Source organism: Numida meleagris, chromosome 2, assembly GCF_002078875.1.
Source record: "Numida meleagris isolate 19003 breed g44 Domestic line chromosome 2, NumMel1.0, whole genome shotgun sequence".
Lineage (NCBI taxonomy): Eukaryota > Metazoa > Chordata > Aves > Galliformes > Numididae > Numida > Numida meleagris.
The window spans coordinates 98,199,664-98,212,339 of NC_034410.1; the positions used below are offsets into that span (position 1 = coordinate 98,199,664).

At 39.1% G+C, this 12,676-nt stretch overlaps 1 protein-coding gene across 2 annotated transcripts in view; it reads right to left on the bottom strand.

Moving 5' to 3' along the window:
- Positions 1-12,676, bottom strand: part of ARHGAP28 (Rho GTPase activating protein 28) — a 76,504-nt gene that overhangs the window by 22,698 nt on the left and 41,130 nt on the right. For both annotated transcript variants that reach the window (XM_021386620.1, XM_021386621.1), the window contains 4 exons: positions 11,317-11,525; positions 7,791-8,008; positions 2,203-2,290; positions 27-184 (listed from right to left, as the gene is read on the bottom strand). In XM_021386620.1, coding sequence (XP_021242295.1) covers positions 27-184; positions 2,203-2,290; positions 7,791-8,008; positions 11,317-11,525 — 673 coding nt within the window. The remainder of the gene's footprint in view (positions 1-26; positions 185-2,202; positions 2,291-7,790; positions 8,009-11,316; positions 11,526-12,676) is intronic.

Consider the following 12,676-nt stretch of genomic DNA (forward strand, 5'->3'; position numbering starts at 1 on the left):
AGGAAATACATAGAAAACAAACTTACTGGCAAAGCAGAGTCTTCCTTTTTGAACCTCTGGCTCTTTGTCCACTCTCGGGTTTTTGGAAGGACTGTAATGGATTCTGAGAAAGAGACCTCATAGGAGAGCTCTTCTGTTATAGATGAACTGCCTTTATCTAGTCCACAGTCTAGACAGCTATTAGCTGAAAATAAGGGAAACCACATATGAACCCTGAACGTATGCTTGCATTCAGGACAGAGACATTAAAAAATTGAACCACGATGACAAAAGTCTTAAGATAATAATAAAGGAAGTGCTTCAAAGAGGAATTTCAGTGTAAAACACAGTATGTTCCTGTTTTGTCTGGAGGAAATAACCCCTTAGAAGTAAAATCCCTATTTTCATGTTAGATTATTTAACTTGTTGCTTTTCGTGAGAAAGATAGTCAAGCTGTAACTTCCTGTTTATCAGGAATTTTCAAGTTTTTGTACTCTATCCCTGTCTATCTAGGCCAGCAAACTCTGCTGGCACTTGCGCAATGAACAATTAAAACCAAAAGTAACTGACAGAAAAAAAGCTGTTGACACAGATTTGCAGGTCACCCTGTTGACTTATTTACAATCAGGACACATTGTGCATATATTTTACATGGTCACATACATATATGCACAAATTTCTCATGGTTGCTCATTTAGGTGTGTAGCATCAAAGCAGGACCCACTGTACAATCTTCTTACCATTTGAAAAATACTATTTCTACTGGAAATTATGATAGATATTGTGAAATGACTTACTGCTCTACTTTAAACTTTAATTGACTCCTGAAATTAGTGGATGCCAAAAGAAAATTTCTGAAATCAGTACAGTCAAGTACAGAAATACCCTATTGTCATGGAATCCAAAGTGTGGTAACAGGCTTGAGTTCCAGTGTTGTCAACTTTCATGACTGATCTCTCACATTTCAGGGCAATTTTACATTTTTCATTGAAGTCCAGCTCCTGGACTCGCACAATTGGTATAATATAATGGTTTTCATTAAAAGTGATATCAAATTTCAGCCCCCAGGACTGCAGAGAAGATTTTACAAATGTGACCCAACTGCATTCAAAAGCCATGGAAATCAGAAGTTGAATTCAAAAGCATGATATGTTTTATAAACATGTTCGTGCCCCATGATTTTTGAATAATGGGATTTACAGATAAAGGGACTTAATCATCTTTTGTGACAGATTTTGTTGTGGGAACCTTGGTTTGTAAATTCTAGTATGAAAAAGTGGGGTATGTTATTAGATGGCTTCTGATCTGTGGTCATAGATATTACCCAATGGACAAGGGATTTTAAGAAGCATTCCCAGACCACAGGCCCTCTCCCATAGCCCTGGCTGTTTGTTCGCCTGTCTGTTCTAATACAACTACTTGCAGGGCAGAGGTACCAGCAGAACAGTGAAATGATCAGATTTTGCAACCAAGATAAATGTCTGTGGCACTATATAAAAAGGTGAATACCTAAGGAACTACTTTAGAAGCTCTGTTTTATATATATATATATATGCACATAAAATTTAGTATAATTGTACTAGTAATAAATTAATATTTTTAATTATGCTTTAGTTAAACCCTGAACAATGGTGATGGGGAGAGCTTTCAAAACAAAAAATGGACATTCCCTTGGAAGGCTGCTGACAGCTAATTGAAAAAACAAGTATAACAGAGCTATCATGTTGATTAGCACTGTCAATAACTGTTAAGGCAAAGTGTTTAAGGGACATCCAAACTGACGCCATTAGTAAACCAGAATAACTGGGGAGAACCAGAAAAATAATAATTTCTAACATTACAATATCTGCAGTACTGGAGAAGAAATATGGAGAATACATGCATCTTGTTATGTTTAATCACAAGAAAATATACTGCTGGCATGTTTTGGGCAAATTCTGCACCATATTGTTTGGAGGTTACTTTCACATTCCCAGCCTTGCAATAATCAGTGCATTTCAGATATCGACAACTCAGAGGCAACAGTCTGTGTCTGTACAACACCAGTCTTGAATGGAAAACTTTGGTTCCTACATGACAATAAGCTGAAAACCATTCTAAGAAAATATTTGCAGCATAACCCTAACATGAAGGAGAGGTCTAACCTCAGAACCACAAAAGGATCTTTCTGTCTATCATTTTTCTAGGAGGAAGTGAACACTGATTACACGTTGGCATACTCACAGCTAACTGATTTCCAAACTGGCTTCTGCCCAGGAAGCTGGATACCATTAGAAGGAACTGGTGACACTGGAACTGTCTCAAATGTGGGCTGATAGGCAAGGAAAAATGATCAGACTACAGTGAAAGTCAATGTCTATGGACAGAAACTGCTACAGTTTAAGAAACAGTGAATCATTCTCAGCTTACAATCTTTGCCAAGTTTAAACAACTTGTTGTGATTTGCCAGAGTACATTTTTCATAGCCGAGCCTGAGAATTAATCTTCCCCAGGCTGCACAGATTCGGATCATGTTGAGGTCAGTGATATTGCAGCTCAGTGTAGCTAATGAGTCCTGCCCTGCATAATGACTGAAATTAGCTTAATAAATTGCTGTATGCAACTGTACTAAGTGAAAGATCCTTGTCAAATTGTAATCCATCCTGTTTTTAATCACTTTGCTCACAAATCTTTTTGTGGACACTGACACATTTTGAACATCTCAAGCACCTGGCAGACACTGGACTGTTCTCCACTAATAGGTTATATGCTAACTCTTTATCAGATAACTGAAAAAATTGTTTTGAGGGGAAAAAAGAAATTAATTTCATCTTTCTACTGCAGAAATCATTCTGCACTGCGTGCAAATGGGGGAAGTATGTGCAGCATTGCGGAGAAAGAGCTCTGAAGTCCAAGAGGTGACATCCAGGCAGCATCATCTCTCCCTAGATGCTGGGATTCGCCCTTGTGCTTGACAGGTTTGGGACTGATAAAGACAAATCCAAGCATATGTGTGTATGTGGAGAGTAGCAGCCCACCTGCACGTTTTCGGTAAACAAAAGGCAGTAATTTAAAATGCGCTGAATGGTACCGAGTGAAAACCACTACAATGCTCCCAGACAGCCTTATGGGATATATAATTGGCTGTCCTTTGTTTCCTACTTAGGGACACCTGCCCGAAACCTGCTGCCTCCCAACCCCAAGTCTTAGGGGCAGCCCCTGACTTGCTGAACACTAATAAGAGTGTTATAAGAGCCCCTATCGGCCTGGAGCAGCCACTCTTAAATTGTTCTCTAAATTGCTATATTGGCTGTTTATCACCAAGCTGCAATGCCTCAGGGCAGTATTTGTTGTCTTTTCCTGATAAAAAATGTCACATGTTTAAGAGGCAGGCAGCTTTTCCAATTGCAAACCTGAAATAAGGGTACAGTTGTTTTATTCAGTTTTATCCTCTAAGTTACTTGGGTAACAAAGTCAAATGTAACATGAATACAATCGCTCCTGAGAGAGTCCATTTAATGGGCTGCAAACTTGAAAGCAAACAGGATTTGAGTCACACAAACTTCCTTTGCCAGTATACCATACAAACCACTGATTTTTTTTTCACGGAGAACTGTATGATGCTGCCATCATAAAATCACATAACATCTCTACAAATATTTTTCAGACATAAAAACTAATGTAAACTTCAGGTGGGAGTATGGAAGTGGAGAAGTCTGTTAAACTTGCCTCTGCAATTACAGAAAATTGAACATAAGAGTAATTATTCTTCTGCTTAATATCCAGATGGAGGAATTAATGGTAAACAAGCAACTGGCTCATCTACTTTTGCTACTCAAAATGTCTGATCTTACAATCAGAATTAGAATAAATTCACTGTGAGTCAGGTTTATTGAGGAAAAAAGCCTTGCTCCATTGATACGCAAGTGAAATTAACAGTGAAGATGCTGCCACCAGCAGCTTCTGCTAAGCACAGCTGGGCTGGAAAAAGGAGCCGAGAGCACAGCTCTGCCTCTCACTCAGCAGTGCCTGAAGGCTGCTCGTGCAGCTGGATATCAAAAAGCATTTAAAAAAAACCCAAACCATATTCTTGCTCTCATTTCCCAGCCTTCACAGGGAGAGTACATAAAGAGAAAAAATCTCTTATTCTTTTTGTCATGGTTTTATGATTTTTGTTATCGATATTCCACATCATAACATCATGTAGTGCACTGGGAGTTAAAGAGTAGAAATTTCTGCCAAATGGAACCAACAGGAGCTTTTATTTTATTTTATTTTATTTTAATCTTACGATAGTAGGAATAAAATCTTTTTAATGAATGAATTTTTTAGTTCCATATTGTTTTGGTATTGTACAAAAGATTTAAAAACTTTGGAAGCTCATGTCTTAATGAATGCCAAAGGCTGAGGGTCAAATTGCATCCTTAACCAAATTAGGACAGTTTTATTCATTTGGCTGTGGCTCCAGTCAATGCAAGACTTCATATATCCTCATTTCTGACTGAAAGTGATTCATTGGAAAGTTCTCATTATCTGATAACAAAAATGAGCCCAGTGTTCACAAGCACAACATACACAGGAGTTTCCAATGGGGAGTGGAAATCAGAACAGCAAGAAAAAGATGGAGAGAGATAGTCATTTCTTTAGCACTTAACCTCATTGTAGAAGATGTAAAAATAAATCATTCATGCACCAAAGCAACCAAATTCTGTTGCCAGCTCTACAGCTAAGGAAAATAAAAGCAAAAGAGGTAGCCTTATAGCTCTAGTCAGGATACAAGTTGCCAGTGCTTTGGTTATATTCTTATTTCCAAGTGTTGCCATCATGACTGCCTTCTCATACAAATAGTTTTGGGTTAGTTAGCAATTCTTCTTTAATTAGGACATGATTTTCTCATGTATTACTCAAGTAAAATTCTCTGAAAACTCTTGAGGAGTTTTAGTCGACCACAACATACTGGGCTAGGGCCGTTAATGAGCATGTTCCTTCATCTCCTTCCTCCAATAATAAATCAATATTTTTCCCCAAATTTATATTCTGCTGCTGATTTCTTTAGGCTTTGAGCGCTAGCAGAGCTGATAGCTTCTGATGGAAGCAGCAGGGTACCAACAGTAAGAAAAATCAGGCCACTGTGATTAATAAACCGTCCAATTTAAATCCTTGCAATGTGGCTGTCAGTGGAGCACGTTGAGTGCCAGCCTGCCTGAAGCAGAGCAGAGGCACCTCAACTAGCATAAGGTGCTCCCCCAAAGCTCTTTTATTGAGGCAAAGTGCCACAAGTGATGGATTTTGCCCTCAGCATTCACTGCACCTTCATAGTAGAAGAAAAACTATGGAAATTTAGCTTCATTTCCTTACACTTCTGTCACTTTGGGCTGTTGAGGGAATGCTCCTGTCCTAGCACCCTTTGCTTAGTGTCGATCCACACAGGAGCTGGCCACCAGGCAGTAACAGAAAAAGCCAGTTCAACAAGCAAACATTTTCAGAACAGAGAGAAGAAAATAAGGCTCTCTCTTCCTGCCCTACCTGGGGGGATGTCAACTATTTATACAGCTTCAGTGGTCCTGTAAATCTCATCTCAGGTGACCGTAGTGAGCTAATCACCTCTCATCATTAGGCACTGAAAAGAGTAATCCACCTTGTGTTCTATCCCTCTGGGCTTCTGTAATGCTTAGGCTGTTGGGAAGAAGGTGTAAATCCATCCTCCTAATGGGGAGGATTATAGAGTTACCTGAAGCAATTAGAGCTGTTTTGCTATTTGTAACATGTTTACTTCTGCCCCACCTGCTCTCACTTCCTATTAAAAAAAAACCACAACAAAACAGGATGGGAGAGCAAAGAACCTCCTGGTCTTTATACCAGTATCTCTTCAGCAGCTGTGCTGAAAAGACTTGCCCCTCACTGTCCCCTGCTGCTCTTGTTTTTTGGCTGGCCTTTTTTAGTCTAGATCACTTTCCGGAACCAATTCATCGCAAAGATTTGCTGGCAGCTGTAGTGCCATGCCCACTCAGCTTGAGTGTGAGGACCTGCTTCAGCTGGCACTGCCTCACACAGAGCTGCTCAGGATACGGCAACCTCAGCTTGGGACACTAACACCCCCTAAATTCTTGTCTGCTACATTCTGCAAATGCACCTACTCATCCATCTATCCCCCAGGAGCTGATAATTAGGATGGGTTTTCTAAATCCTACAATAAGCAGCAGAGATAGGAGCAATGGTCAATTGGAATATCCAAAGGGTGTTGGGAACCTTGCAGGCTTTTAGAAATACAATCTGCTTTGTAGTCCATTGGAGGGTGGTGATGGTGTTCTGCAGCTGTGTTTGTGTATCATCTGTGTTTAACGCTTAGGCAAGCACCTTGTAGAACTGCATATTTTTGTGGGAAGAAGAATTAGAAGTCTTAATTACTTTTTCACTCTTTTTTTTCAGGTTCTCACAATGCAGAACAAGTAAGATAGCTGAATTTCTGAGGAGGTAAAACAACGAATTAAAGGACAATGAACGGGAAGTTTCTTATTCCTTTAGCAAGTGAAAAATAGCAGAGAAAAATTAGCAAGTCAAAAAAAGATCAGTAGTGTGCTCATCTGAGTTACAACAATTGTTTGCCTGATTTAAATTCATTAGAAAACTTAAACTTTGATAGCATTATTAAAAATTATAAATGCTTTAAGGTCTACAGATACTTGAAGAAGAAGAAACGTGCTAATCCAATAAGAAGTGCCATCAGCAGTTCAGTGTTCATGCAAACATGCAAAACATTTCTCATGCAGGAAAGTCTGCCCACAGGAAACTACTGGGTGCTTCTGGAAATAACTGGCGGATACGTCTTTCACATAGAGGTGAGGCTCTAAAGAGCTCAGGTACTTTAAGTGGTGGCAAATTAATTCCACTAGGCATTATATTTTTGTAATCTTAAAATAATTATGCACCTACATTTTTGTTCCTTCCCTCCCCCTTCCCTTTTTTTTTTTTTTAATTCATTCAGGATGCCAGTTCTTGAGGAAAAAGTAGGACAAACAGAAAAGCATAAAGCATTTTCAGATAAAAAGTTTCCTAGATTTTTGTAATGACAAAAAACTTTAATTTTAAAGGTGAATTTGTGAGCTTATTGGTGGTCCTCTAATAAGGTATCACGAGTCACTCATCCAAAATCAAACATGTTGCTTTGGGCTAAATTCGCACGGCTGACTGCATTCACCTAAATCAAAACGTGAAGGGATCAGGATTGGTGCTTTTAGAGCTATCCTTGGGGAAAAGTGGATGAAGCAACCAGGGGCAATGCTTGTTTCTGAAGCTGTGAAATAAATGACTAGTTAATAGATTTTTGTTGGCTATGTAAGTGAAAAGTAACTGCCAGCGTACCAGTTTCAATTGTGCTGGCAGGTGTTTAATTGCTTATGCATATTTGAACCCCAGTTGCTTCATTAGAGAAGCTTTACTTTACCACTGGGACTGCTGAGAAAATAGCAAGCGTCCCCAGAAGTTAGAAGAAATTTGAACAACTGCCAAGAGTAACTCATCAAGTTCCAAAAAATAAGGGAGTAAATGTTAGTCTTGGAAGGAGGTTTCAGGAGAAGGGCTGGCAACAGATACAGCAGCGTGTTGCAGGTTAGCTGCAAAACTGTCTGCCATCTATTTGGTTTCTTCCTTCCTCTCAAAATGTAGCAAATACAGCATGAAAAGCCTGGACTTAGTGTCAGGAACTTCTATTGGCTGGCTGTATACTGTCAGCAGAAAAGATTCCTGTCTGGTAGAAGCATTCATGGGCTACTTGTGAAATGCATAAAAAAATTAAGCTCAAAAGCATTCTTTCAAATTCATTAGCTACTTACAGAAGAGTCACTGGTGCCAAAGATGTCTCGCACATCCCGGACTGTATGCTTGTTCTTCTTCCTCAGTGTCTGAGTGTAGGTGTTGTACCTCTTCTGTACGGCAGCAGCTTGTGTTCGGGTCAGAGTGGACAGCAGGGCTTGGCCATCCTCCTCCTCAGCTCCCGAGATCAGCGTAGATAAACCTACATCCTGCAGCCACTCAGCCTCTAGTTCCCCTTCTGTGGAGGAAGAGAGCATATCATGGTCTTGATGGAGAAGGAGAGAAGGGCAGGAAGGAAGGGAGGTAGCATGGAGGACTGCTGTGTTTGCCTCTACCTCCAGAAGGCTCCACTTCCAATCTTAATTAAGCCAAGACTGCAAGTTAATTCAGTTTTTGTCACCATACTACCAGCTCTCAGTTTGGCAGTGTCTGCACAAGGGAGGCTTAGGAAAAGATCAGAGGAGGTATTTTTAACTTGTACAATAACCTGTTCATGTGATGAAGGCAGCCTGACACAGCAAGCTTGCTAAAGGCTTACTCCTCATTCAAGAGAATAAACCCCCTCAGTTACCACTTAGACCGTGTTATATTGATGAAGCCATGCAGTTAGACATTAAACTGGTATTCTAATTCAAGTAAGCAAAAATACTGAATTATTATACACAATACAACAATGTATTAGCACACAAATGATAAAAAGACTTAAGATGCTTAAAAACCCTACATCAGCTGGCAATCAGACGCTTTGGAAAGGTGACCCATGGAGAGAAGCTTGATGTCCACACAGCCCAATAGGTGTTTGGACAAAATGACTAAGAGCCAGAGGCACCCACTAAAGAACAAGTAGGGGTAGGCATCAAAGAGGTGGAGGTGCAAGGTGCAGAAATAGCTAACTTCTAGATATAATCCTGATTTCTATTAGTTAAAGACTGGCTATATGCCTCAGGGTTTCTGGACACCCAGATCCGTGACTAATACATTTTTGTGTCCTGCTTAATGCCGACTGCTGAACTGGTTCCACAGTGAGATTATATGCAGTGTGAAACAGTGTTTTCTTTCTTTGGGTTTCAGCTTGCTACTGCTACCTGCTACATTAAATGAATATTCCCTGTCACTGTAGAACAGGAAGATGCTTCCAATCTACCTTCTCTGACTCACTTAGTAGTTTTAAATTTTGTTGTCACTGCCTTTTCATTTATCTGCTTTCTAAAGTAAACTATCATAGTCTTTTTAAATCTCTTACCACAGAGGAGATTTTAAGGGCCTTCATTTTTATTCTGCCTGTGACTGATCCTGGTTCAGCAATACACTGCTTGAAACAAGGCAATCCAAACAATAATTGTATTCCAGCTTTGACTGAATGAATGCTATTACAGATAATCAGAGAGGAAATGGACTAATTTCAGACTGTTCTGTAAAACAATTTGTCTATACACTCATTGTTCCTCTTGCAGCACTGGTGTTAATGGCATGCTCATCTTCTCACTCTATCACCTCTTCTTGATGCAGTTGGACTGCAGGTAGATTGATAGACACCAGTTTACTTCACTTTGACAGTTTGATACACAAAAAAGAGAATTACAGGCTTGGTTGGTCGGGGCAAGTGAAAGAGCCTACACAGGTGCCACCTCTGACTTCATGGTCAACTGCCTTGCCTCTTCACAGAGCTCTACAAAAACGTCTGCCTCTAAAAATACACCTTTGTGTTAGGCTGGTGTTTGACCAGTCCTGTATGCCATGAAACAGATCGTAGATGCAGAAAGGATCAGAGTGGAGACAGGATGTCAGGCTGTTCCGTTCCTCCTCCATCAGTTTTGATCGTGAGCCCTCCTTTCATTTCTGTGTGCCGCTGTCCTAGCCACAACCATTCACGTTTCATTTTCTTAATTATTTTCATTTTGGCTTTTGTCCTGACAAAGAGTTTCCAAGAATTTTGTTTTTAATCAAACATGGTTTTCATGATGCAATGAAAGATAGTAAAGTAGACACGTAATTCTGTCTGTTTACCAGCCACCCTTGTGACTGTTTTCTCTGGCTTTTTCCCTTTTTCTGTTCCAGCCACTCACAAACAATAGACCAATCAGAAAAACTCTCAAGAAGTTTATGAAAATAAGCTAAAGTAAGAGCTAATAAACCTATACTGTTTTTAAAAATAGTACTTTTATAGTCATAGCTACTCATACAGCAGGGTCTTGACACTGTTGCTGATCCTGCTCCATCAGAAGATAAACAGATAATAGAGAAGACCCACTGGCTGGTAGTTTTCTTTTGCTCTCAGAGGCTGCTAGAAAAGATGTGTGCCTTTTTTTTTGATATAAGCCCAAATATCCCAAACTTATAAACTTCCACATTGATTCTCAGTGTTTTGATCCTTGGCAAGGAGTATTAACCTATTAGTATCTTAATAGAACTCATGATTATTTCCAAGATTTATAATCTTAGACTGAATATATTACTGAAGTTAATAGCTAGAAAAAGAACTCCCTGCTTGTGTGAGGGTGTTTGTACTACATAAGTGTTTAAAATAACAATATAAAGGTAAATGAAGTGTGGAGATGTATTATATTTTACATTGCAGTCTCATTTTTAATTCAGGACAGAGAGGAAAAAATCAATGCAATGTAATGAGGTAAAATCAGATGAAGGATAATATGGAACTACAGCATAGTTTGCATTGGTGTGAAGATTTAGCTGAGCAGTGACGAGAGCAACAGAAAAGTTTTTGAGAACTGGTAAAATAGGTTCCTGCATTTCCTGGTCCTCCTAACTTAACTGACTTGGTAGCTCACAGGTTTGCGACTTTACCCTGATGCTGGGTACAAGTTAGGGACACATCGTTCACAATGATAATTGCATGAGGGAGACACCATGATATTCACAATCTCATCTTGTGCTGGAGAGCCCAGAACTGGACACGCACTCCAGGTGCGGCCCCACCAGTGCTGAGTGGAACAGAAGGGTCACATCTCTTGATCTGCTGGTGATATTTTTCTTAACATAGCCTTGTACCAGATGCTGCAAATTATTACCTTATTCCAAACACATTACAAAAAAGAGGAAGGGGAAATGTTAAGGCAACAGAATAAAGAAGTGAAAGAAGTAAAACCTTCAACATAATGTATATAAGCGATCAGTGAGTTTTAACAAGTAAGGAGGGTGAACAGTGTAGGCATCTTTATATTCAGACTCATCTCTAATCTCTCCTTGAATCAATCTCAGAGAAAGAGGCAGCTACCAAACTTTTGCTAGCACAAAATGATATCTATCTAAAAACTGCTTCAAGACTTTCATAACTTCTGCTTTATATCCTACCAAAAGCCAGAAAGTGGAAAATTCCAATATATTAATTGAGCTTTTCTGCCCTTTAATGGGTTTTGGTTTAGATTATTAAATACTGGAGATAAAGTTTTCTTATAGTGCTTCTATTTCCTGACTCAAACTAATCTGGATTTTAATCTTGCTCATACTAGGGAAAGAGAGAAAAGCATCAGCAAAGAGATCAGGAAATGCTAAGGTGTGGAGAAGAAGTGGTGTTTATGTGCTTACCATCAGCAGGTTTGAACTCCAAGAGCGTTGCTTCTTCAGGCCCATCTTCGCTGCTCTCCTTGATGCTCTCCACTTCGCACCAGAAGTCCTCCATGGAGGTGCTGTCCATGGAGGCCTGGGAGTTGGAGCGAGTGAATGCTGGAGGATTTGTTGGCACTGACTCGTTGGAAAGCATCCTGTTAATTCTTCGGCAACGAGGAAGAGATTTTCTGAAAAGAGACAGCGATGAAAACTAAAAATACTTTACTTTTCTAACATACAGACTAGACATGCAGCTAGGGCTTCAAATGTGACTGTACCAGGAAGGCTGGGAACAAGATGTTGGAGGCAAAGTGCACAGTTCTGGTGGTCTTCGTCATCTCTGTTGCTCATAAAAGTCATGACTGGAGATGTGTTTTCATCTAACAGTCTCTCTCTTTAATGACTTTTAATGCTTTACACCCTAGAGGGGAATTTAAGAGATGCAATTTCTATTTCTAATACTGCTACTCATCTAATGAAACAGTGAAAAAGCATTTTAACTTCTTTGTGCCTCAGCTTTTCTTTCTTTCTCTTCCTGGTTTGCTTACTCACTGAAATACTTTGGGGAAAAATAATCAGACTTGGGAACACTGAAATATATTACAAACTCATCTTGTCCCCACTAACCGTGCATATTATAAACAAAAATATGAAAAACCTGAGATATTTTAGTACAGAAGAAGAATTACTTTTTCTGTTTGAAAATTCTGTTTAAATTTTTTAAACAACTTTAAAATAAATAAAATATTAAAAATATTTGTCTTAGAAGTGAAATTAAAAGTTTTAGGACAAACAGAAGATTTCGATTTTGGATTGTTGGTAAACCAACAAACTTGTCCCTTGTTTCTCTGTTCTTGTCTTTTCCCATTGTAAATTCATACAGCTGAAGACAGTTATATAATTTCACAGAAAATTTTATGAAATACCCACCACAAAGTCTTATCATCTAACTTTGTTCTGTCACATTATTACAGCTGCAATACTGTAAACAGCTTTTGCAAGTGTAATTACAGTAATTACAGTAAAAAGTAATACAAACCACCACAATATTTGTACAAAGGAGTCAAGAGGTAACATAATTATGACTAGAGAGCTAGACTACAGGAGTTAATGGAAAATTATGTCATAAGGTCTTCTGGCCTTCACTTATCTGAATTAATTCAAATGCAGTTTCCCTTTCTCTTCCTTTCCTTTATGGCATCATCCTGCCAACAGCCCTTTGTTTAAAACCACAAACATCACTTTTACTCCATTAAAAAAAAAAACGCTTCCTTTTCAGTATTTTCCTCCTTATCCAAGGTCTCATAATAGATGTACAAACACCACACTATATGATGAA